At 35.5% G+C, this 27380-nt stretch overlaps 1 protein-coding gene across 1 annotated transcript in view; it reads left to right on the forward strand.

Annotated features, from left to right (window-relative positions):
• The window catches only part of Dhc98D (Dynein heavy chain at 89D), an 86743-nt gene extending 60102 nt beyond the window's left edge, over window positions 1–26641 (forward strand). Inside the window, exons 53-81 of the mRNA XM_088236720.1 lie at window positions 467–597; window positions 1045–1187; window positions 2332–2527; window positions 3668–3865; window positions 6284–6428; window positions 6536–6722; window positions 7267–7459; window positions 8463–8615; window positions 10084–10271; window positions 11126–11347; window positions 12857–13004; window positions 14220–14355; window positions 14444–14598; window positions 15297–15515; window positions 15845–16098; window positions 17041–17227; window positions 17972–18067; window positions 18503–18681; window positions 19600–19759; window positions 19969–20170; window positions 20249–20391; window positions 20475–20633; window positions 20705–20876; window positions 20960–21091; window positions 21187–21346; window positions 21472–21691; window positions 23311–23490; window positions 24845–24991; window positions 26268–26641. Coding sequence (XP_088092846.1) covers window positions 467–597; window positions 1045–1187; window positions 2332–2527; window positions 3668–3865; window positions 6284–6428; window positions 6536–6722; window positions 7267–7459; window positions 8463–8615; window positions 10084–10271; window positions 11126–11347; window positions 12857–13004; window positions 14220–14355; window positions 14444–14598; window positions 15297–15515; window positions 15845–16098; window positions 17041–17227; window positions 17972–18067; window positions 18503–18681; window positions 19600–19759; window positions 19969–20170; window positions 20249–20391; window positions 20475–20633; window positions 20705–20876; window positions 20960–21091; window positions 21187–21346; window positions 21472–21691; window positions 23311–23490; window positions 24845–24991; window positions 26268–26414 — 4952 coding nt within the window. The 3' untranslated portion in view covers window positions 26415–26641. The remainder of the gene's footprint in view (window positions 1–466; window positions 598–1044; window positions 1188–2331; window positions 2528–3667; window positions 3866–6283; window positions 6429–6535; window positions 6723–7266; window positions 7460–8462; window positions 8616–10083; window positions 10272–11125; window positions 11348–12856; window positions 13005–14219; window positions 14356–14443; window positions 14599–15296; window positions 15516–15844; window positions 16099–17040; window positions 17228–17971; window positions 18068–18502; window positions 18682–19599; window positions 19760–19968; window positions 20171–20248; window positions 20392–20474; window positions 20634–20704; window positions 20877–20959; window positions 21092–21186; window positions 21347–21471; window positions 21692–23310; window positions 23491–24844; window positions 24992–26267) is intronic.
• Window positions 26642–27380: the final 739 nt, after the last annotated feature.

Genomic DNA, 27380 nt, shown 5'->3' on the forward strand with positions numbered 1-27380 from the left:
ATGTGCTAAACGTGGCGCATTGAACGATCAGAAGTGGCGCATTGTATCCTTGTGGCCATTATTTTAAAATAGGCGCCTTAACTGAGTCCATATTTTTAATTTTTCGGCTTTCAAAAGTTTTTAAAAGTTCGAGTTGTATGGCTCATCTGACCTTGTCTGTGAAAAAAATTGCGCATGGTATACAAAATGCTGGCCACCACTGCCCTAACCTAACTGTCTTTTTTTTTTAATTCTCCCAAACCCATTTCCCATACCATTCTAGTTCCAAAACCAACCTAGACTACCATCAATATGTTTCTTTTTTGGGTGAGACAGTGTGTGTTGGATTTGTTCCGACGTTTCGGCTACCATTGCAGGAGTCATCTTCAGGGTACACTGGTATATCTGTTCTTCCTTTGAATTTCACAAGCCGTGTGCAACTGTTTGAACATTTCGTTACTATTAACAATTCTTATCATACTTTTAGATTGTCAGACCTTCGAAATTGCCCTCGCCCGAGGATATAACGAGAACACCTTCAAGGAAGATATGAAGCGACTGTACACGATGCTGGGTTGTGATCGGAAGAAAACAGCTTTCATATTTTCGCACTCACAGGTCTACCAAACTAAAAATTAAAATCACCCACATGTAATATTCCGTCACGCTTTGATACTTTATTATAATTTAGAAAATTTTCATGTATGTACGGGTATATAGGTTTTATTTTGCCTCTGATGTGTAGTGTACAGTACATTTGAATGTTTAATAAACCTTTGTCAATGTGTTAGTAGTGCCTGTCGGTGAACCAAGTAAACATACGAATTTCATTTGTGTTTGTTGGCAAACAATATTTTTATTTGAAAATGTTCTGTCACGCACATATAAGAAAAGTTTATTCAGTATTTAAATGAACTGTAGGTGCCGAGTTCCATTTGGCGTATTTAGGAAATTTATTAGGTGTTAGCATTTGATTCACTATGCAATTTATAAACCATTTTTATGCTTTTTTATTCCGTGAAATCGAGATTTTTTTATTATTTCATGCTGTGCATCTTTGTCTAGGTAGTGGAAGAGGGTTTCCTGGAGCTGGTGAACAACATTCTGATGATTGGAATGATCCCGGCACTCTTCACCGACGAGGAGAAGGACGGCATCATCAGCACCGTGAGGGGGGCGGCTACAGAAGCCGGTTACTCCGCGGGAAGGTCAGTCGATCCACTATAAAATACTCGCTAATCTTCTATTTTTACCAATTAGCAGCGCGTTCTCTCTCTACAGGGCATTTTCGGACTTATAATTATTAATACAAATTAAGATATCTCTTTTAAATTGGAAAGTCAAAAAGCTACTGGGAATTGGGGGCACACGGGCCAGATCCTGCCCGTGAAGTACTCGCAGGGCCAAAATGGAGAGTTCTGAACAGACCACAGTAGTACATCAGCCCGGCAGTCGATCAAGTTTTTTTATTAATATTTAAAGTATTAACTTTGTGGTCAAACATTTTACTAAATGTCATAAAATATTTGTATACAAGGTGTTCATTAAACCCTGCCACATCCGAAACCTCGATGATCAGTATGAGAAAGAAGACATATTGGCGCATTAAAATATTTTTTTAGAACGAAAATTTTTTTTAAAAATAAAATATCAAAAAAAGCAAATGGTTGCTTACTTCTGCAGGGGAGAAACAAGGAGGGGGAGGGGTGGAACCTCATACTGCGCCGCGCTCCCCTCACTTCTTCCCTGCAGAAGTAAGCAACCATTTGTTTTTTTTAAATTTTTTTAATTTTCCTTGTTCTAAATTTTTTTTCAATATGCTAATTTGTCTTCTTGCTCATTCTGATCATTGTGGTTTCGGATGTGACAGGGCTTAAAGAACACCCTGTATAACCACTTACCGACTTTTCAATGTCTACCATACCTATAAAACACACGCCCCTCCCTTCATCCCCTCCCTCTTGTTTCAACTATTTCTTCCACAACATACAATTTCATAACCTAATCAGTGCATGTAAGGATTGCCTACTAAATTTTTTATTTATTATTATAATTTTTTTTTACAATATGCGTAAGAGGTCAAACAGAGTATTTAAAAAAATAAAGAATAATTACATAGCAATGAAATACATATTAACAGTAAGAATGTAAACAAAAAAATCCCACAAAGGCATGGCCTGTTCGTGGGTATACTAGAAATGTTTATGAATTTTTTGCTCCTATAATAAATAGACTGGTATAATATTAAATGCAGAAAGGTTGTCCACGATAAAGGTGACCTTTCCCGGTTTTCCTTTCAGTCACTTTTAAATGTTTTAAATACCCATCACGAGCCATTAAATAACATTACAGGGATGCGATATGGGCATACTTCTGTAACGAGTGCGCCAGCAACCTGCACGTCGTACTGTCCATGTCGCCGTCCGGAGATCTCTTGAGGAACCGTTGCCGTTCCTTCCCGGGCTTAGTGAACAACACCACCATAGACTGGATCTATCCGTGGCCCAAGCAGGCATTGCACGCCGTGGCCAACATCTTCCTATCGGATGTAAGTGTTTAATTTATTTTATAATTAAAAAGACAAATTATTTACTGTAGTTCTGTGGTAGCGTACTCTTGATTCTGCGTATTGATTATCATTTTCTGGCCCGGTTATATATCACTAGTTGAAATCGGCTACGAAAATTACAACGAGAAGATGGTAAACATATTATTTTTCTTCTTGCGTTGCCTTCTCCGCTGGGCTTTCTGTAGAGGTCGCCTGCTTTTAGCTGGGTGGGTCCCGTTATTCAGTGCTGGACCTCCTCTCACTATCTGCTATGACATCGATGGTAATGTCAGTGGTCACATTGCCCAGGTTTCGCAGGGCCTAAAGACCGCTCGTGGACACTAGTAAGTAGAACTTGGTATCGCTGCTATTATTTTTATTTTTTCCAAAGTTCACGGTACAAGTTTCTTTTACATTTATTTTTTGAACATAATATGGTATTTCACACATCCATAATAATAATAAATATGTACATCTCCCCCCCCCCCTCCTTATCCTCTCTTCAAGCATTTTTGTCCTTATCCCGCCCAATTTACAGTAACTTAATGTTCTTAAAATTAATATTTAAAAAATCTTTGATTATTGAGTACTTGAAAATAACATTTTTATATGAATAAATTGTATGTATTTATTTGATATGTAATATATATTTTCTTTACTAACTTTGTATACTATGTGGAAATCTGTTATTAGTTCTGAGTTTATACACTATATCTGTTTGTTTACTAAAAATATGTATGTAGAACTGTTGATTTCCCTAATAAAATAAAATAATGTTAATGTTTCTTCTATGCCTGATACTGAGCCAGTGTAGTTGCGTGCGATATTCGGTTATGTGCTCGAATTTGCCAAGATCAAAGATATAACGTGTACAAACATTCTGCAATCGTTCCAACTTATCAAGTAATTCAGAGATAGCATCTGGATAACATACATCTGCATAGTCAAGGAGTGGAAGAAGTAAGCTCTGGACTAATGTTTTGCTTAACATTAATTGGCGAGAAATTCCGTAATCTTTTAAGTGAGTGCAAACTGCTATAAAGTTTACGACTAACTTCGTTAGCCTGATCGTGCCACCCTAAATGCTTATGAATGATAATACCTAAGTTTTTGACTGAAGCCATCTATTATTTATTGCAGGTGGCGTATATTCCCGAGCGCTTCATGCGACACATCGTCGAGCACGTAGTGCACGTGCACTCCTCGGTGACAGGCTACACGCTGGACTTCAAATTGCAACTGAGGAGAATGAACTATGTGACGCCCAAACACTACATCGACTTCATCACTTGCTACGTCAAACTATTGGAGGAGAAGGACAACTATATTGTTGCATTGGTAATTATGAATAATACAATGATAACTTTGTTTTTAACCCTAAATTTGTTGCAACGGAGAGGGTAAACATTCTGAATGAAGGGATAATGGAAGTCTAGGCATTTACAGGGCTTATAACCTGTCATTGGCTGGTTTAAGTGGCCACTTTACACACTGTGTAACATTGTTTAAACATCCACATTTTCTCGACTCTTCCATCTGTTAACTTCAGCAATAACTCCCCAGGGAGGAAATCCAGCCAGTCTGCAAGCATTTGGACATACTCAAAACATTGTTGAATTAACTATCTGGTATAAGGAGAAGCATGAAAATTAGAAGATTGTTTTCAGGCGTTGCCTAGTAGGTGAATCGGTTCAGCCGGATGAATCTCACCCGCATGATAAATGTTTCAGCTATTTTACTTCACGAAAGTCAACGGATGGAAGAATCGAGGAAATTTGGATGTTTAAACATTGGCAGAATGGTGAAAGTTACACAGTGTGTAAAGTGGCCACTTAAACCAGCCATTGACAGGCCATAAGCCCTGTAAACGCCTAGACTTCCATATTTCCTTCTCAAAAATGTTTTTCCTCTCTGTTGCAACAAATTTACATCTGAATGACTCCCTAGAGAGGAAATCCAGCCTGTCTGCAAACATTTGGACATACTCAAAACATTGTTGTTTTTAAGCACTTTTTTTTCTATCGGCCGGTTTCAAAGCTACACAAGCTTCTTTATCAAGGTATACTCAACTAACGAATCTTATCCTATTTTATTTTAACAGTGATTACTATATTACGTCGATACATATGGAGCTAATAAGTCAAGTGACTTCCGTCATCATCACCAAAGTACTTTCGAAACGACCCAAATTTTTACCGGACACGGAGCTATGAGAAGTTATCTATATAGGTTTAAATTAAGGAAGGATGACTATTGTCCATGCGATGATATTTCTTCACAGAGTATAGAACATCTGTTATTTCAGTGCCCATTTTTCAGTTTGCAACGCCATAATCTTGAAGCAGAATGCAGGAAAGATGGAATATCCTTGACAGATATCCACACTGTAGTAAAAAGTAGTTATCACGCGCCATTGTTCTTGAACTTTGCAACAATGGTGATTGGACTCATAAAGGTAATAAACCAAAATCAGTGATCAAAAATCCCATTTCCAAGACAAACAAATTTTTTTCCGAGTACCTTAGCCTTGTACATGACACATAAGGCTACTAAATACAGGGGTCCAAATATATTTAAAAAAAAAAAAAAAAAAATAAGTCAAGTCTTTTTGTCATGTTGTTCTTAGATGGGAAGTGTGAAGTGAGATGGATATGATCTCGATGTATCAATGTAATATTTAGTAATGACTGTTAAAATAAAATAGGATAGAATTAATTAGTTAATTATACCTTGATAAAGAAATTTGTGTAGCTTTAAAACCGGTCAGTAGAAAAAAAAAATGGTTTAAAGCAAAGTCGTTTTGTTATTTTTTTATTATAATGAATAACTACGAATTTAGTGCTTCAAATGTAAATTTTAAATTATACCTAAATAAATCTGATTTAAATTTATTTCATCTTTAGGTTTTATTTTTATTTTATTTATTTTTATTTATTTTCTTTTATTCAGGAAACATACAGTACAGTTACAAAGTTTAATATTTTACACAATTAGACTTAATTCTAATGGACCAGTGAAGTTTCCATATTAAAAAGCAATTATATGTAAGGTTAATTATGAAAGTATAAAAAAGAGAAGGAAAAAGAAAACATAAATGAAAGTTGTTTAAAAATTAAAATTTAAGTGAAAAAAATATATTTTAAGGTTTGTAGTTTGTAGTGAGTATTTACAAATGGAAATAATATTAAAAATTAAGAAAATTTGTAAGAGTAATTAAAAATTAAGAATGGAAATAAAGAATGAAAAACATGCTCAGATGTAAAAATAAAATAAAATAGTAATAACATTTTTTTTAAAAAAGGAAAAACATAAACACATATTTATTTTAAGGGATTCAAAGAAACGATGAGAAGAATCTTTAAGTGAAATATAACACAGTAAATTTAAATTTAGGTCAATTTAAAAAACATCTTCAAAATTAATGACACATTATAGTAAGAGCAGCAATATATTGATTTTATTAACATATATAATATAAGTAATTAAAAGTAGTTTAAAAGTATAAAAACATGCCAATGGCAGCAGAGAAAAAAGAAAAAATAAAGAAGGAATAAAAAGTATAGCAAGTAATCTTTCAAATTTGAAAAAACAATATAAGGAGAAGATTTTTAACCAAGAGAAGTCGATAAAATTTCATTAAAGCGATTTTAGTAGTAATACAAAATTTCAAAAGAGAAATTTGATTTATAATAATAATATTAATGTATGTAATTTGAGTGATATAGAATTAATGATAAATGTTTTGTAAATGTTTAGTGTGAACGTCTCGAAGGCGGTCTCTCCAAAATCGCCGAAGCCAACGTTGAACTGGGCATCTTAAACTCCAAGTTGGAGGTGCAGAAGGTCATTGTCGCCGAGCAGACAGACAACTGTGAGAAACTACTCGTGGAGATATCCAAAGGTAATGACTGGGATCAAAACTGTTTCATATAAGGTTACGAGGAACGCCGGAATGTCCAACTGCATTTGTTAGTTTGGTGAATCATACTTTCCTTGTCTGGTTTCTAGCAACGAAAGTAGCCATGGAGAAAAAGACTGTGGCGTCGGAGAAGAGTAAAGAGATAGAGGAACAGAATAAGATCATATCCGTGGAGAAGGCTGACGCTGAGGAGGCTCTATCCTCCGCCCTCCCCGCCCTCGAGGCCGCCAGGCTGGCGCTCGAGGACCTTGATAAATCGGACATCACTGAAATCAGGTACATTAGTTTTCAGCAATGTTTGAGTGTGGCTGGACTTCCTCCCTAGGGAGTTGTTCATATTTGAATTTGTTGCAACAGACAGGGAAAACATTTTTGGGAAGGGATATGGGAGTCTAGGCATTTACAGGGAAATTGTTTTCAGGCGTTGCCTAGTAGGTGATTTGTTTCAACCGGATGAATCTCACCCACATAATTGAGGTTTCAGCTGCTTCACCTCACAAAAGTCAACAGATGGAAGAGTTGAGGAAATGTGGATGTTTAAACATAGGCAAAATGGGGAATGTTACACAGTGTGTAAAGTGACTACTTAAACCAGCCAATCACAGGTCGTAAGCCCTGTAAATGCCTAGACTCCCATATTCCCTTCTCAAAAATGTTTTCCCTCTCTGTTGCAACAAATGTATACATTAATTTTGCTTACAAACATTCATCTATTACATAATTTACAGAAAATAAATATGAACTAAGGAATTATGTATATCTCTTTCTCACATGAATGTTTGAATGTGTATCGTGGTTTGCTATCTTTTTTTCCTTTGAGGTCTTTTGCCACTCCCCCCGAGGCCGTGCAGGTAGTGTGCGAGTGTGTGGTCATCATCTGGGGGCTGAAGGAGGTCAGCTGGAAGTCTGCCAAGGCCATGATGAGTGACCCCTCCTTCCTGCGCAAGCTGCAAGAGATGAACTGCAACCTCATTACGCCGACGCAAGTCAAGAACGTCAAGGCACATCTCAAGGTACGCACCAACCGATTCTCTGGTGAATGTTCATCGTGTTGTTAAATATGATAATGCAATAATTAACCCTTACCTTATTGTGCCAAAAATCCCCGCGTCCCGGTGCGGTGTAATCAATGCACATGCAAAAATTAGGGATTTAAAATTGAAAATTCATAGACGATTACTTCAGTCAACTATAGGTGAAGTCAAAAGGATAAAATTTTCAATCTAATTGCTAAAATCATGAAAAACCCATAGAGTGACGCTCATAACACGAGCAAGGGGACTACCTCTAATGAAGCCCCGAGAGCTACTTACAATGGTACTGGCAACTTGGCTACTGGCCTGCGTGACGTGTGAAATTGTCTCTCTCGCTCGCAAATATACCGATAGTATCAAAAGTGAGACATTAAGAGTGTGTGAGACAGTCATATATTCGGTACTCTTTTACTCCATACTCAGCAACAATGTGACACATAAGTAAACTCACAACTTTTTATGTTGGTGATTTATTTCTGATCTCCGATAAAATACTTTTTTGTGCCCAATAAGTATTTATTATTCAATGATAAATTATTTCAATCCATACATAAATGTATAAAAGGATGGAATAACTAATTTAAATCGGGTTGTGGTCCTGTGGCTAGTGTCTCGGACTCACAGACCAAAGGTCTGTGGTTCGAATCCCACTCTACCCCAACTTGATTCCCATTTTCTAATAGTGAGTTATTTACAACTCGTTGAAAATGGCCCTCAAAATGAAATATTTGGGTATATCGTAAGAACGCAAATATTTATTTTTATTTAAAAAAAAAAAAAAAAACTTTGAAGTATTAGTACTCGCTAGCAGGTAACAGCTCTTCAAACTCCAGTTATTTGGCCTTCCGGGCCTCAGTCAATCGACCCTGCAGGCCTTAACTGACGGACCATTTGTAGATTTTATTTTTACTTTTTTTCAGAAAAAAAGAAGTGAAAAATTTCATTAGTGTTAGGGGTTACCAATTTTGTTAATATTTTACAGACTTCCAAGAAACTGGAGACGATGGAAAGCGTCAGCAAGGCAGGCTATGGCCTGCTGAAATTTGTGTATGCAGTTCTTGGTTACTGTGCCGTGTATAAGGATGTCAAACCCAAGCAAGACAAAGTGGAACAATTGGAGAGAGACTTCAATGCTGTGAGTATATAAATGGAATATAGACGTTTAAATATTTACGGGTAAATATTTCTGTGGAAGCTCAGTGGTTTTTTTTATTTATTAATAGACTATCAAACTAAGCTAAAAAAACCATTTAGTTTTATTTATCATACTCGTATTATCATCGCTATAATTTTTGTAATTTTAAAAATCTCCACCGAAACTTCGAAATTACTGCCCGCAAAGCCACGAGTTCAAGTTTGTGAGTGTTTTTGACATTTAAAAGTTGAACCCTTAAAAAACAAATTATTTGCACCCGCTAAACACCATGTCAGCCTCGTGGTGTAATGGTCAGCGCGTTAGCCTGCCATGCAAGAGGTCTCGGGTTCGATTCCCGACATGGTTGATATGAAATATTTATATCAATGGGTGTTTTCACACTGATCATCTCACCTTCATGTAACAAAAATGATCAAGATACGCTGCGATTGGTGTACTAATGCAGTGCCCTATGCACCATTAGGTGCGGAAAGGGAACGATGATGAAACATCAAAACAAATAAAACATTGGCTACTCCGGAAACCGGAAATCTGTTGCCGGTTTCCACAACAACATAACATTATTTATAATCTTGCGACGTTACAAAGTAGTTCATTTCTATCTCTAAAAATAAAATTTTGGAGATTGTCCAATTGCTTGGACAACCTCTTAATCATCTTTCGAGATGATCGCGTCCTCTGCTTCCTTTGTCCTCCTTTGTTCTTAGACGTTCCACTTGACATTCCATCACTATAGGCACTTGAGGCAGAGCGCGATCGATTTCGCCGCTTTTCTCCGACAACCGGCGGTTTTTCGACATTTTTGGAGGACATTTCTATTGGGACGGTTTAAATTGTTTAACTTTTTGAAAATATTTCAAAAAAAACACAAACAAAACAAGACGCAACAGGTAGGTGGTAACGCGACGGAAATTCGACGTCAATTGAAACAAAGGAATAGATTCCCTGCCAGTGACAGCTGTAATACCAACATGAGAGACAAAAAGGGTTGCCATAGAAAAAGGACGGAATTAAGAGGCGGGTAGGAACTAGGAAACGCCGGCCGGAAAGGAGATGCTATCTCACATAAACATATTCTGGATAAGAGAGGCAACATAATACGAGTTTTAATGGTAGGTAAAACTCTTTCATTATTTATAATCTTGCGACGTTACAAAGTAGTTCATTTTTGATTTATTTTTTCATACATTTTTGAGAAATTTTACAGTAAAATTAAATGCTCTAATTTTTACAACGAAGGAAACATTGGTTATAACCAATTTTCCGTAGCATTGAACTTCCTCATTCAGAAAACATACAGTACATGAAATAAATTGTAAGGATCAAATTAAACTTAATGCTAATGAGCCATTGAAATTTCTATATAAATATTACTTTAGAAGATATTAAGAGTTGATTATTTTACAGCGATGTTTCATGCTTATGATATGTAACATATTTGTTATAGGCAATGGCATATCTCAACAACCTGAATAACCAAATTGCGAAAATTGAGGCCCAGCTGAATGCCCTCAATGATAAGTATGAAGATGCCATGAGGGCGCGCCTGGCGCTACAAGAGGAGACGGACCTGATGATGAGGAGGCTGGTGGCGGCTGACAAGCTCATGGGAGGACTCGGCTCGGAGAGCACCAGGTCAGTGACCTTGTGCCTACTGAGCTAATAAAAATAATGGAGATTTGCTAATATTATCATTTATGCAACCTTTATAAGTTTGTCATCATCGTCATTTAAAAATCGGGTTGTGGTCCTGTGGCTAGTATCTCGGACTCACGGACCAAAGGTCCGTGGTTCCAATCCCACTCTACCCCAACTTGATTCCCATTTTCTAATAGTGAGTTATTTAGAACTCATTGAAAATGGCCATCAAAATTAAATATTTGAGTAAATCATAAGAACGCAAATATTTCTTTTTTTTTTTTAAATAAAAAAATCATAATATTCATTAGCTCATTTTCACAATCTTGACGAGCTCATTTTTACAATCTCGATTAGCTTGTTATTAAAATCTTGATTAGCTCATTTTCACAATCTTGACAAGTTCATTTGTACAATTTTGATTAACTTGTTATTATAATCTTTATAAGCTCATTTTCACAATCTTTATCAACTTGTTATAACCTATGTTAGCTCATTTTCATAATCTTAACTAGCTCATTTTCACCATCTTAACTAGCTGATTAGTTTGCTGTCATAATTTTGATTAGCTCATTTTCACAATCTTGCTCATTTCCACCATCTTGATAAGCTGATTGCCTCATTTTTCTTATCTTGACCAGCTCATTTTTACAATCTAGACTGGCTCATTTCCACAATCTTGATTAGTTTGTTGTTATAACCTTAGCAAGCTCATTGTCCCGCTTTTTATAAGCTAGATATTTAGTTTGAGTTGGGTGTTGATCACAGCAATGAAGGAATGACGGAAGATAAATAATCAAATTAAGTTGCATTATTATAAAACTTACTAGTGAATTATTGATAAAATTCAGGTGGATGTCCGAGTTGGAGGGTCTGCATGAGGAGAGGACTCGCCTCATCGGTAACTGCCTGGTGTCGGCCGCCTTCCTCACCTACGCAGGCCCCTTCTCCTACGAGTTCCGCATGCGTATGCTGTACGAGGATTGGTGTCGCGACATCAGGCAGCGTGAGGTTCCACTCACAAACCCCTACCGGATTGAAGCCAACCTCACCGACGATGTGGAGATCAGCGGGTAACCAATTATCCTAATTAATAAGCTGTAGGTCTTTGCATTGATACAGCACTGAGCAAGTTAATGTTTTTCCTTATAACAGTACTATTTAGCCAAGTGAAAGTTTTCTTCACAAAAGTCAATAGATGGAAGAGTTGAGGAAATGTGGATGTTCAAACATGGGCAGAATGGTGAATGTTACACAGTGTGTAAAGTGGCCACTTAATCCAGCCAATGACAGGTCATAAGCCTTGTAAACAAACGCCTAGACTTCCATATTCCCTTCTCAAAAATGTTTTCCCTCTCTGTTGAAATAAATTTAAAAGTGAAAGTTTCTCCGTGGTTAAGATGCTTGGCTTAATGCACAGAAAATTCCGGGTTCGAGCCCCATTGAGATCACCAAATTGATTCACCACTGTAGTTGTGCCGCCTTCGTGGTACTGTAAACAATTTACAATATCAATAATACTGACAATAATATTGTTTATTTTGTAGATATCCATATTATAGTCTTAATATTTAAATCAAACACTGATTTGAGTCTTCTGATATTGTTTATTGTATTTTTTAAAAAGAGAAAATCAGACAATAATACCCGTATGCAAAGACAAAACTTAAGGTAAGGAAAGTACATTCTATTGTCTCCACCTTCGGGTTATTCTTCGCATTTGAGATTAGAATGTACTTTCCTCACCTTAAGTTTTGTCTCTGCATACGGGTATAAGTGTTTCACCATGTGAGGGTATTTAAACTAATCTGAAAATACCAGTCCCCGGAAGACCATAAAAAAGATGGCAGGACAGTTGGATGTCCGCATCCCAGGAACAGGCTCTGAGCAACAACAGGACGCAGTCCTAGAAAAAGTCGAAGAAGAGAACTTCTTTTTTAATAACATCAGTCTACTTAATCTTCACATTAGTTTGAAAATACCCCAATAAGGCGAAGCAATAATCATCAGATTTTTTGTTTTTTGAAAATCAAAATAATGTTGTCGATGATTGCGTTAATGATAGCAATATGAGAATCAGGTTGTGGCCCGTGGCCAGTGTTGCAAACTCACGGATCAGAGATTCAAGGTTCAAACTCCACTCCTTCTCAACTTGATTCCCATTTTCGAATAGTGAGTAATTTACAACTCGTTGAAAATGGGCCTCTAAATTGAAATGTTTAGGTTAATCATAAGAAGGCAGATATTTTTTTATTTTACTTTTGTTAATAATTTATTCCAGCATAACTAAGTGGTAGTTGCTTACTAAGTATCGCTGTAAATAAACATGTTTTTTTTTAATGTTTATAAAAATATTTGATATCAATCACAAAGATAGACCAGATCTTGTCTTGAGATACTAATTATTTATTTATTTTTTGTCCTAGCTTTAATTTTCTCTATTTGTATTTTATTTCAATTGTGCCTGTATGTATTACAAGGATATGTGTTTGCCATTTTTTTAATGGACTAAGTCTTAAATAAATATGAAGATTTGATTGAAAATATGTTTTTTTCATGCAATGAAATTATTAATTTTTTAGGTGGAATTCTGAAGGCTTGCCTCCGGATGAACTGTCCATTCAGAATGGTATTTTAACAATCCGTTCCTCACATTTCCCCCTTTGCATCGATCCTCAAACTCAGGCACTCAACTGGATCAAGAAGAAGGAGGAAAAAAATAATGTTAAGGTACAATACTTACTTTTGTATTTGGGTGTGAGATTAGTTAACCGTTTTCAGCTTTAGGGTATATTTCTTGTTCTTATTGTTAAATTTGAACATACAAATTTATAAAGTACCTAAAATACAAAACCGGTATTTCTTATGTATCATACTCACTGCCTCCACCTACCATGGAATCACTTCTCTACAATACCGCAGAGTGTGTGCGGACCAACTACTGCTTCACAAAATTATGACAGGAATAGTTGACTGTACAGAACTACTTAGTTTAATAACAATACATGTGCCAGCCAGGATTTGTAGACGGTACCACCTGTTTCATGTACCAATAAGCAAAAAAATTGTATGTTAAAAATGCTTTTTTTCTTAGGACTTTTTCTGTGTATAATACAAAATTTAAAGACATAGATTACACAAACACTCTGTCAGATTTAAAATTTACACTAAAAATTAATTATGTAACTTAGTAGACATTATAATAATAAATATGTATGTACATCTCCCTTCCCCTCCTTATCCTCTCTTCAAGCATCCTTGTTCTAATCCTGCCCAATTTACAATAACTTACTGTTCTTAAAAAAAAATATTCTTTGATTATTGAAAAATATTTACGAGTACATGAAAATAACATTTTTATATGTATAAACTTACATGTATTTATTTTATATGTAATATATTTTCTTTACTAACTTTGTGGAAATCTGTTATTAGTTCTGAGTTTATAACACTATATCTGTTTGTTTACTATAAATATGTATGTAGAACTGTTGATTCCCCAAATAAAATACTCAAATCATTGTTGATTAAACTAGCTGGTATAAAAGGTAGCATAAAAATTTAAAAAATTGATTCAGCCGAATTAATCTCACCCACATGGTAAAGATTTCAACTCTTACTTCACAAAAGTCAACAGATGGAAGAGTTGAGGAAAAGTGGATGTTTAAACATAGACAGAATGGTGAATGTTACACAGTGTGTAATGGCCCACTTAAACTAGCCAATGATAGGTCATAAGACCTGTAAATGCGTAGACTTCCATATTCCCCTCTTAAAAATATTTTTCCTCTGTTGCAACAAATTCATATCTAAATAGCTCCCTAGGGAGGAAATCTAGCCTGTCGACAAACATTTGGACATACTCAAAGCATTTATTTATTTATTTACATACATAAGTTTACTGTACATTATTTGAGACATTGAACATTGTTAAATTTGTTTTAGATTTTGACGTTTAACGATTCAGATTTCCTCAAACATTTGGAAATGGCTATCAAATATGGTCTGCCTGTTCTTTTCCAAGATGTCACCAGCTATATTGACCCAGTCATGGATAACCTCCTTGAGAAGAATGTCAAAAGTAAACATCATTATTTCAAAGTGTGTTTGTTTATGAAAATTTAATTTATTCCTTTTCGCATTTTCATTATTTATGTAATTAATTTTAGTTGAAAGTGGGCGAAAATTTATAATGTTGGGCAGCAAGGAAGTGGATTATGATCCTAACTTCAGACTTTACCTAACTACTAAGTTGGCCAATCCAGACTTGAATCCTGCGGTCTATGCTAAAGCTATCGTCATCAATTATATGGTGACTCTTACGGTAAGAAATAATTGCATAGATACATAATTACTTCTTCATTTTTATGAACTCCATAATATTGAGCCCTGCCAATGTGCCGCTCAAAAGGATGGGCACTTTCAAATTGACAAGTCGCTGGTGTGCGGGTTTCATAATGTTGCAAATTGGTTTATTAACAATTCTCTGAACTCCAAAACAAAGTGACAACAAACACTCACCTTATACTGGGGTCTAAACCTTACTGTTGTTCGGGCTTCTCCTCACAGGCAGGCTCTATGGAACGCTGGGTTGAACTCAAATAATTGCGCGCAAAGACACAATAGGTTTTTATAACTTTAAAACTGATAGACAATTGCGCAGTGCATGGATCCAATATTTACAATTGCTATCACTCATCTGTGCAAGGGGTCTAGGGTTCGATTTTCGAGATGTGGTTGACTTGAAATATTTATTTAAAAAGGTGCTTCTAAGATTTCATAGTCTTTGGACTTGCATCCGAAGAGTAAGATGATTGGTATACCGATGTGGTGTCATTAGGATGTGCAGATATGACAGTTTATTTATTTATTTTATGTGAGAAAAAAATATTTAATTGATATAAGAATCCTCTTTACTAGGATATCCTGTTCTAAGGAGGACTGTTAAGTGTTTCAAATTAACACAGCGTTGTATTTTTCTGTCCACTCAATTTCTTTCTTCTCATGTTTTCACAAACCCAGGGTTTAGAAGACCAGCTTCTGAGTGTCGTAGTAAGAGCAGAGAGATCTGATTTAGAAGAGCAGAGGGAATCTCTCATAAAGGAAACATCAGCCAATAAGAGTTTGCTGAAACAGCTGGAAGACTCTTTGCTTCGAGAATTGTCCATGTCTACCGGGAACATGCTGGACAATGTAGACCTTATTGATACTCTGGAGAATACTAAACTCAAGGCTGGGGAGGTTCGTATTCCTTGTAGAATTGTTCTAGTCATTCTTGTCATCTAATTTATTATTTATTTATTTACGGACTTATTCAGTCCATTTAGAAAGTTATGTGTTCTTTGTTTATGATTGGAAATGACAAAAGAGTATATTGTAAAAGGACCATTCGACAATTAGCCATATTGTCAACATTTAGCATTTAAAAATTATTTAGCTAGCCATGTTGAGCCGCTTAGTAAATTTGTACTGATTTTAAATCTTTTAGAGAGAGCGTTAAGGTAACCAAAATAATAATATTATAAATATATCCACAATACCATTACTTCCAAAATGATTTTTGTTTACAGGTGTTGGAAAAACTGACTCTTGCGATGACCACTAGTGCCGATATTGACAGCCTCCGCGACGGCTACCGTCCCGTGGCTAAGCGCGGCGCCATCTTGTTCTTTGTGTTGTCAGACATGGCCACTGTTAACACCATGTACCAGTACTCGCTCTCCGCCTACCTGGAGGTATTCGCCTATTCCTTAAAGAAGGCAATGCCGAGCTTAGAAACATCGGATCAACATGGCTGCAACAAGATGGCCCTACGACTACGGAAGCACGGTGAGGCTGTCAATATCGGCACTAGTGGTCACTCGCAAGAGTTACGTTTTGAAAACATGTACTATAAATATTAATTTTTTAAATAAGTCGGACGTGGTATTGTAAACAAGCGACAATATGTGCAATAATGACAGCCTGCACATCGGAACTAAATTAAAATGCTAAATCTGCCATTGTTTTTGTTTGCGTATTGTTTTATATGCTCTAACATTGAACTTGACTAAATCACATAAATTCTTATCAATATTCTGTCAGTGTACGTGTTTAAAGTGACGTTACAAGCGAACTACATATCTGCACATGCGTCGGCATTGCACGGATTATACATATCATCTTTTCCCTCTAAGATTAACCACTAAACAGTTTAGACCTCGCTCAAGGCACAGTTTATTTAAACATTTTGTATGTCATAGATTCTTGACGTCTCCGAGTAATAACCACTACCGCTATAGAGCCGCCCCTACAGACAAAATTCATTCTAGTATTATCATTCACAAAGTTAGCTTGAGTTTACAGCAAAACAATGGGCTGTATGTACTCAGGTCGAGAATTGCAAACACAGTAACGAAATCGCCCGCTAAATGTTTGTTGTTAAACCAAAAATTTGCAAAGCTTTTGTTCTGTGTATCTACAGTTGTAGTGCGTTATTACTCCGAGCATTGACCGGTTTAAGTGGTCACATTAAACATTATCATTCTGCTGATCAACCAACTTTTATGTTTACTTAACTTCTATAATTTATTTTACAGTAAGTTTTAAGCTTACGCAAATGAGATTCTATCGCCATCTGTTGGATTTCTTGTGAAGTATACTAACCTCTTAATTCAAAGATTCAATTTTTCTGGGAATATTTTAAGATATTGGTATGGCCACAGTCCCGGAGAGATTAGCATAATTATTTTGTTTTTTTACCACAACAGTGTCCAAATTAATCCAGTATTTTTCATTGTCGGTCCACAGGTATATTTGAAAGACATAAGCTGCTTTTCTCCTTCCAAATGACCATAAAGCTGGAGCAGAGTAAAGACATAGTATCTCAAGCTGAAGTAGATTTCTTCATCAAGGGGTCCGTATCATTGGAGAAGTCCGCTAGAGTCTGCCCCGCCCCCTGGCTCCCATCGCAGGTGCAGTCATTTTTAAAAATTCATTATATTTAATGCAACTTGCAGATGCCAAGCATGTAAGTAAATTAGTCTGGGCAAGATTGCTCAGGAATAAATAGAGTTTGCAAAATTTGAATGCAAAAAAGTTATTTGGCATTGCACTGTTAACTGACAAAATTCAAAGTCATTGTATGGTCATACTTTTCCAAATTGATTCCTATATTCATTTTATCTTAACTTTCAAATTACTCGCTTATTTCTTTTATATTTGGTACAAAGAAGAGAGTATTGGAATGAAGAACTTTATTTGAACTTTTTGATGATAGCAGTTTTTCAATAAGTGGTTCGATTTCAGTACTACATTAAAGTCTGAGAATGAATGCAGTAGCCTCCTATAATGAGCGTCTTAAGAGTGCGGCGGTGGACCTGGCTTGGACATGTACTGTGGATGCCTCGGCAGAGCCTTAACTTAAGTAGCCTCTTCTTTACACCTGTGGGGTTCCCGCTGTTCTAAAAAGCCATCGATGATGACGATTTTAGACACATAATCGACGTGGAAAGCTAGTAAACCGGGTGGTGATAGGGTCTCCTGGAGACGTCTGATGATATCCACATGCTCCACTTAGGAGTAGATGTGGAAAAGAAGAAGTTCTTCAATTAGGTTTTAGGATCTTATAGTAAACACAGGAGGGATTAAAATGAATATTTGAAGAAAAAAATTATCTTTTATGCATAAAAATACATAGTTTTTATTTTAAATTGCAGGGTTGGGAAGATGTCATTAAGTTGAGCTCCGATTTTGGAGATGAATACAGAAACCTGCCAGATGATCTGGCGCGTTTTACTCTTGATTGGCAAAAGGTCTGTACTAAAAGACAATACTTCATAAATAAAATATTTAAGTCTTAATTTTGAAAACTTATCCATTCTTGAACTAAACATATTTCTCAAAGATAAATTTGACAAGAGAGGAGGAAATTCCATAGATAAATAATTTTATATGACTATTGTTCACCTTTTATTCAATCAGAATTGCAAAATCATGACTTATATAACCTTGAAACCTAACACCGGGAGAGTCCAATTCTTGTTATTCTACTTTCAAAGTACTTGTTTGCACACAAAATTTCAACTGTGCCACTCGACATGAGCTCGGCATGCTGTCAGTGTAAACTATTGATGCATTAAAATTGAATCCCCTCAAATCCAACAAATGGTATTTTTTATCCAGTCCAGAAACAGTGAAATTGATGCTCGGATTATAAATAAATTACGTTATCTCATAATTTCTCGCAGTGGTTTGATCACGACGCCCCCGAGTCCTTGGATTACCCGTGTGACTACACAAGCAAACTGACTCCTTTTGGGATGCTCATGTTGCTGCGCTGTTTCCGCGTGGACCGAGTATTCCGAGCAATCAGTAATTACATCACCGTCATCATGGGCGAGGAGTTCATTACTCCGCCAGTTGTCAGGTATTGTTTCAACTCAGTTTCTTCACCAAATACTGTACAAGTACTCTCTTGCGAGGTATACAAAATTTTCATTCTCAAAGAGAGTAAATTTTCATAAATTTATGTGTTTTAAGAAAACCATTTTATAATGATATTTGGCAAATTTAGATCGTTGGACGACCTCAAGGGTGATTTTTGGTAGTTTAAGTACAATAATCTATTCATGTAACTTATCGAGACTAACATACACAATTATATCTCTAGCTGAACGATCAATAGGATCACTCTCAGGAGATTAAAGTTAGATGCAAGGAACTGCTTTTTCAAAATGCTTGACCTCCTTAGTAATAGAGACTTCAACCTCAATCTGCATATGCGAATTGTGCGATGCTATATCTTTTCAGTGCTTCCTTATGGCCTCAAAAGCTGGACTCTCGTTCAAGCTAGCATGAAGAGAATTGAAGCATTTAATATGGTCATGCTATAGAAAAATGCTCAAAATATCATTGGGTAGAGAGAGTTTGCAACGAAGTATTAAGATGCATGAAAAGGGAAAGATAAATAGTAAATACAATTAAGAAAAGAAACCTAGAGTACTTGGAACTCTATGTGGGGAGAGAAGTATGAAATTGTCTGTATCACAAGGAAGAGTTAAAGAAAAACGCAGTGTACGAAGACAAGGTATCTCCTGACTTAAAAACTTAAGAGACTGGTTCTACTATAGCTCGAAATTCTTATTTAGAGCAGCTGCAGACAAAATAATAATTGCCATGATGAAAGCCATTCTCTACCACAGAGTGTCACCGTGAAAAGAAGTAGTAATACCTTTTAAACTATTTCATTTTACGATCCCGAAAACAGTTACCTGTCTAACTAGCTGTAGATAATCAAAAAAATATTATTGAATAGATGCTTTATATTTCTTACTTGTGTGTACAGTTTGGAAGGCATCTTTGATCAGACAACTCCCGGTACTCCCGTTGTATTCATTCTCTCTGCGGGATCTGACCCGACCAGTGACCTCATGAAGTTGGCAGACCACCACGGTTTTGGTGGAGGCAAATTCAAATACCTCTCTCTTGGACAAGGCCAAGAAAAGGTGAGTTCTCATATTGCACGCGGGTGTGTTATCTGTTCTGTATCATTTTCTATATTTTAAATAAAATATTATTTGAAAAAATATATGTTCTCATAATAGTACAATAATGCAAAAATAAAATGCTTGCCTCTTTTAGTTCTGAAAGGTTTTATTCATACAGTTTTTGTAACCTAAGCAACCTAACAAAACTGTCATTCTTTCTTTTTCAGCTTGCCGTGTCTCTTCTCGAGACAGCCATATCCCGCGGTCAATGGTTGATGCTGCAGAACTGTCACTTGCTGGTAAGTTTCCTCATAGAACTGGAGAAGGAGCTGGAGAAGATGGAGAAACCTCACCCTGAATTCCGACTCTGGTTGACCACTGACCCGACACCCGCTTTCCCCATCGGAATACTGCAGCGATCATTGAAAGGTATTTTCACAATAATGTACAGCCAATTCTTAATACTGCAACTCTTTACCGTTTACCGTCCCTCATTCCCACTTTCAGTTGTCACAGAGCCACCCAACGGATTAAAGCTGAATTTGAGAAACACCTACTTCAAGATCCCGCCATCTCTTTTAGAGAATTGTGGGCATCCTATGTTCAAACCTTTAGTTTATGTTTTGGGTTTCTTCCACGCTGTAGTTCAGGTACAAAATAATCCCATATGCATGTTTCTACACCCAAACAAAAAAATGTTTTCTTGTTTGTTATCTTGAGAATGCATTTTTAGGAGCGACGTAAATATGACAAGATGGGCTGGAACATTTGCTACGACTTCAGCGAATCAGATTTCACAGTCTGTCTTCAAATATTGGAGTGTTACTTGAACAAATGCCTGGCATCCGCGGGACCCATTCCTTGGGCTACTCTCAAATACTTGTTTGGAGAGGTTAGTCAGTTCTTAATTGTGTTAGGTACCAATCATCAAATCTGTTTCTGAAAACTATGATTCGATTTCAGGTGATGTATGGTGGCCGTGTAATAGATGACTTTGATCGTCGAATTGTCAAAACTTATATGGAAGAGTATTTCGGAGATTTCCTATTTGATGCTTTCCAACCATTCTTCTTTTATCAAGATGAATCTGTGCAATACAACATTCCTCCGGATTGTACCAGAGATGAATACATAGGTAATTAAAAAAATATTGTAGCTACAGTAATCAATCAATTATAAAAAATGTGTATTAATTACACTGTTAATTTTTTATCAAAGATGCAATCGACTCTCTGCCATTGGCCAACTCTCCAGAGGTGTTTGGATTACATCCTAATGCGGAAATAGGATATTACACTCAAGCTGTTAAGGACATTTGGGGACATCTTATTGAACTTCAACCACAGACAGGTTCAAATTACTTTTCTTTAGACTATGATTCCATTTCATCCCAATTTTGGGATTTGGACCACCATTTTATGGATTTGCTTAATTTTAAATATCAGGTGCTGTGAGTGGTGGAATAAGCAGAGACGACTTTATAGATAATGTAGCTAGTGACATATTAAGCAAAATGCCAGCAGAATTTGAAATTTGGAGAGTAAGGAAGCAATTTGAGATGAACATTACTCCGTCATTTATTGTGCTTTTACAAGAACTTGAGAGGTAAATGCTACTTTCAATCTAATAGTTTTTAATAAATTTATTTATTACAATTGTTTTCCAAACTGTTGGTGAACATTTCTTTAATTTAGCTGCCTTTAAATATACACAAAACTATATTTTCACAGGTATAATAACCTAATAGCTAAGATGTCGAAAACACTCTCCTTGTTACGAAAAGCTTTGGCTGGCGAGATAGGAATGGACGCTGTTCTTGATAACATTGCATATTCATTGTTCAATGGGCAAATTCCAATGGAGTGGCGCAAGCTGGCTCCGGCCTCCTGTAAAAATTTGGGAGGGTGGATGGAACACTTCATGCGCAGAGCCAGCCAGTATACACTTTGGGTGAGTATAGGTCAAAATGTTTACTAAGAATTTTACATCAGGTCAAAGTCAAGGTCTTATGTCTCCATTCCTGACATACCGAGCTAGTCTAAATCAATGATGATATATTATTAAACCCCGGATCACCCACAATTGTTAACCCACAGGGTTATAAATTTGAACCACTATTAATAATTGTATCAACCTAATTATGTTTTTTATTTCATCAATTTATTGATTAAATAAAAATAAGATAATCATAACATCTCTTAACTATTAAATCCCGCTGGCTCAAAAAAAAATATGCGCTTGGCTGTGGTGGGTCAGATAAGACCCAGTATTAAAAGTGGCCTTTTTTGTGAGATTTTCTAACTATCAAATTATGTTTTGCATGTGTTAAATGGATTTTGTTAAGGAAAATGACGCCCTTAAAAATTACTATCTACATAATTGAGAATCTTCAATATTACTGGGTTTTTGGACCTATCTCCAGTGGTATAAGTTTAACCTTTCCCTTACTGTCCTAAAAACACCCGCGCGTTACAGTCCTGTGTATTTGCTACACATTAAAAAAATAAGAGATTTAAAAAGGGAAAAATGGAATAGCTTTAATAAACCATAATTTAATTCTAAGATGATAATATTTTCAAATCTAACTGCTGTAAACATGAAAAAACCATTGGGTATCGCTAACGACTCAGGCGAAACGTGCACCCGCGCCAACTTCCCGAGAGCTACTAAGTAGCTAGTACTGGACTACGTGACTGGATATGCAGTGGACGTGTGTAACGCCAGGTGTTATTGGTATACTGTGAGTATACTTTTGGTGATATCTGTAATTTATCCCCGATTTTCGATAAAATGCTTTTTTTGTGCCTAATAAGTACTTGTTATTTAATAACAAATTATTTCAGTCGATACGTAAATGTGTAATGGAGGAATACTGAAAATCTCAACCCAATATTTATTATATTTATAAAGATATTATAGTTACTAGACACAATGTGTACTAGCTACACATCACCGGGGAGGGAGGGTTAAGAACTTTAGTAACTTATTATATTTTTCATTTGATTTAACTCCTTAATTATTTTATGAATAAAAATTGCAACATTATTTTTTAATTGTTGCTTTAATGTGAAAAGGCCTATTTATCTTTGCATTCTTTCTACATTTAAATATATTATGAGGGTAAAAGCAAACTTAGAAATCTCCACCAAAAATGGGAAATTTGTTATTGATGCCAAAATAAACTATACATAAAAACCTTCCTACCTAAATAATAGCGTAATTCAAAACCGTCTCTAAATCTTGCACAAATATATTTCAATTATATTACTTGACACCACAAACTTAGCATTCTCCATTGAGTTAGTGAAGCATAATTAGAAATCTCGCAAATATCTCAGTAACATCTTCAATGGAGATTTCTGTTTGCTTCTAATTCCCTCATATTTTTGTTTTGAATACTATCCACAGTAGGGTAGCGAACCACAATACACAATCGTAACTTTCATAAAAGTAAATAATTACTATATTTATTATTTAATTTTTATGGTAATTTGATCTTATTTTTTATCCAAAACTAGTTGGATAATTATTATGCAAAAACATATCTAACTAAAATATATATTCTACAGGCCACAAAGGAAGAACCGGTAGTTATCTGGCTGTCGGGTCTCCACATTCCCGAAGCATACCTCACGGCCCACGTGCAGATGGCCTGTCGCCTCTACACTTGGCCATTGGATCGCTCCACACAGTTTACCCGGGTTACTTCATTTGTCGACCCCGATGAAGTGGAAGAAAGACCTGTCACTGTAAATATTTCAACTAAATTATATGTTTTATTAAATGGATACTGGATTTTTATCTAGGGATTTAAAATTTAGAAGTACATATTTTGAGACGGGAATAACTATTAATTCATAAAAAATATATAAAGATGGCAGTAGGAATATGTGAGTTGGGTTTTCTTATACATCAAAGTAAATTTTGATTTTTAGTCAAAGGCAGAACAGCACAGTAAAATCGAAGCTAGACTGGCAGTGCACGACAGAATTTTATTCCGAACACTTTGGTATGAATGTGAATCATGGAACTAGCGGAAGAAGGATGGAAGTAAAGTTAATGTGGTTGAAATGGGATCTCTTAGATGAATGTATGGAAAATCAATGTACGACAGGGTTACGAATGATGAAATCAGGTGATAGTGCAAATTTGAGACATGTTTAATTAAGAATTAGTCACTGAGACAGTTTGGTCATGTAGAATAAATAAATGAGGAAAGAATGGTAAAACAGATAAAAATGGCGAGAATCAATGATAATGTAGGACGAGAATGACGAAAAAAGACGTGGCATGATCAGATAAACCAAAATCTCATGTCTGGTCATCTCAAAAGCAGACATAACCGAATAGCATGTATGACGAGAATTATGAATGTGGAAGAAGCTTGAAATGTATGTCAGGGTAGACGTGTCTGGCGGTGCATCTTCCTATGGGGAAATTGCATGATGATAAAAGTAGGAATTCAAGAGTGTTTAAAACGTAATCACTACACCAGTCAGTTATGGAATTGAGACATACTGTTTAATAATTCCTTTCCCATAATTTATGCAAATAAACATCAAATTCAGCCCGGTTATAGCAAAATAAATTCAAAATCACAAAAAAGCCGCTCATGTTGTGCGCGTGCGTCCCCCATCACTGTCATCAACCTACTGAAGACTGAATCTGTTTAAGACAACACCCGCCGCAGAACAGCGTCTCTGTCTTCCTTGCTATGACTTCTATCTTCGTGCTCTCTCTTGTATAAGGTATCTTGTATAGATGTGTTGCTGAATTAGCGGACATTCATTCTTCGCATAGCAAGGATAAATATTTTTTGTATGTTAATTTAGCATAGTTATACAAATTTTACTTTCCAAATCGAATGTGAAAATGTCCATTTGAAGATTACAAAAAATATGAATTCATCACTTAAAAAAACAAGAGGGATATATCTAGTCTTGTGTCCTATGTCGACTAGTGTGACATCACACCCACACGAGAGTTAAAACAGTTTTACGATTAATCTATGATAGATACATTATGTATTTCCCATTATTCCGAAATTGTCTACGATCGTACTGTGAGCATTCTTTCCAACATTCACATACGTGTCTTTTACAGGGTTGCTATGTTTGCGGGCTATTCCTAGAAGGGTCTCGCTGGGACATACAGGAAGGGTGCCTCAGACGGTCCCACCCGAAGGTGCTCATCACAGAACTTCCCATTATTTACATCATCCCTACTGAGACTCACAAGCTCAATTTGCAGGTAAGATATCAAAATTCATTAAACCCATTCTCCCCAGAAAAATATTCTCTATGCCCTAAAGCTTTTTTTTAAATCTCTAAGCAGGTACGGCGTACCGTGTACATCTCGAATAATTTATGCGTAAAGGAGTAGGGACGTATATTGTAAGGCGCCACTTGTCAAATATTTTCCATTTAATTTATTCATTAGAAGGACACGGCAATGCCATCTATGAAGATTGGTGTGTAAATCAGGGCTGTCCAAAGCACGCCCGCGCTTTATATTCGTGCAACCCGCGACGTGTTTTTGATCTACCGCAAATATGAACATTTTCCTTTTACAAAATTCGTTTCGTAGAAAATTATTTTATTTTTATGGCATCCCAAATAAATGTAAAAAAAAGCCCTGATAATCTTAATATATATAATTCTTCTGTACGTGTGATGTCACCGTGCTCCTCCTAAAGGGCTTAACCGATTTACGTGCGGTTTTCAGAGAAATATAGATTTTTGCGCTGTGCGTGTTCGTAGATATTAAAATCTTCAGTCGAATATGTAAAAAAGAAGTTAGGAGCATAAATGTTTTATTCGTCGATCTACCAGGGTTGCATTCGAGGAGAATGCATTTGCAAAAAAATAGAAAGATGTTGTTTTTTTGTGTGTAAAAAAAGTTTGTTTTCGAATGTTTACAAACAACATTTGTGTTTTGTGGATCTCAATCAGATTCTATCCTTAAATTCCTTATAATTTCTACCCATTTAATTGTTTTTATTGGATTTTTGGTAATACTAAAATAATATTAAATTCAATACATTTTTAAAAATCGTATTCCTGCATAAGTACACCCCTTTGTTGGTGAGACAACCGGAGCTGGACGTTTGCAAAAAGAATGCCATATTTGAAAAAATATTTATTTTATGTTTTGGAATTCAACCATAAGCAAGTACCTAGGTACCTACTTATCAATGAAAAGTCTTTTTCCAAGGTAATAAATATCAGGCAAGCCAACGTTCGGGCAGGACAACGTCTGTCGGGTCCGCTAGTACTATATATAATTTATTTATTTTTAAATTTGGCTTAGTTTAACAGTCTGTTAACAAATAAAAAAATAATAAAATCACTAATTCGGTTGTTTGGATTGGCCCGGGATCGTATCTGGTTTGAACCAGAAAAATGTAGATTTTTTTAACATTTCTATTTTTCTCTCGATAACTCTCTCTTAGAGGTCAACTATTTTATTACATTGACTTTGGCATCGCATACTTTAAGTGAATATTTTTTACTCATTTGTATTTCAGAACACGCTTAAAACACCCGTCTACACCACATCTCTCCGCCGTAACGCAATGGGCGTCGGTCTGGTGTTTGAATCCAACCTCTGGACAAAGGAGCACGACAGCCATTGGATACTACAAGGAGTCTGTCTTGTACTGAACACTAATTAATTACTGGATTATTTCATCTTATATCTTATCAATTATACATTTGAATTTGATAGCCACACTCCATCATGTGAAACATTAGTTCGTTTTTTTATTTAAGTGTTTTTCATTCTAATAATAATTACCAAAGATATATATTATAAAATATATAATTATCTCTAGATACTACCTAATTTATAAAAAATGTGCAATCATTTGAGACTGAAATAATAAATGTCTAGTTTTATTTATTTAATGTTTTATGACTCTCTTTTTCCATTTTAGATCATTTTATTTTACTTGTGAAATTTGTCAATCTATATATGTTTATTCCTCATAATACAGAGAAACGAAGTGATATTATCAATAATTATTAGTTGAGACGGTACCCCTCAATTAAAATTTCAACAAGTGCAAGACAGAAATAATAATGAAATCACAACAATAATAATGAAATAGCTAAAAATTAGAAATGCATATCAGAACATGGACAAGGTGGTAATTGTGGCCACCCAGTTTGTCTTTTCCTCACAAAATTTTATATTTTGTTTGAAATGGGCTCCTAATGTTTTTATAATGCAAGCTAACTAATTAATCTTACAGTTGTCAAAAGGTAGAGAAAAAAACAAAACTCATTCATAAAAATATAAAATTAATTGTTAAAAAAATATGTTTTCACTTTTTTTCAAGTTTATATTTATAATCCTCTATTTATAAACTCTGCGAATATTGGGCTGTAGATATGAACAAAGAATCAATAAACACCAGAAACTTATAATAAGCCAACCCCCCCAGGCATTGGACAAGAAAAAATATATAACACATTATGAATCTATGAGGCATTACATATTTTTTAACTTTTAACTTTAATCTTTAATCTTTCAACTATGTCTTTCACTATGTTTTTTTTACTATGTATTTTACTAAGTTTTTTACCATATATCTTTGAACCATATGTCGTGTCTTTTTTACCAATGTCTCTATGTTTTT

The sequence above is a fragment of the Micrasema longulum genome, unplaced genomic scaffold (genome assembly GCF_059751315.1).
Source record: "Micrasema longulum isolate JH-2025_06_02 unplaced genomic scaffold, ASM5975131v1 h1tg001597l, whole genome shotgun sequence".
Taxonomy (NCBI): domain Eukaryota; kingdom Metazoa; phylum Arthropoda; class Insecta; order Trichoptera; family Brachycentridae; genus Micrasema; species Micrasema longulum.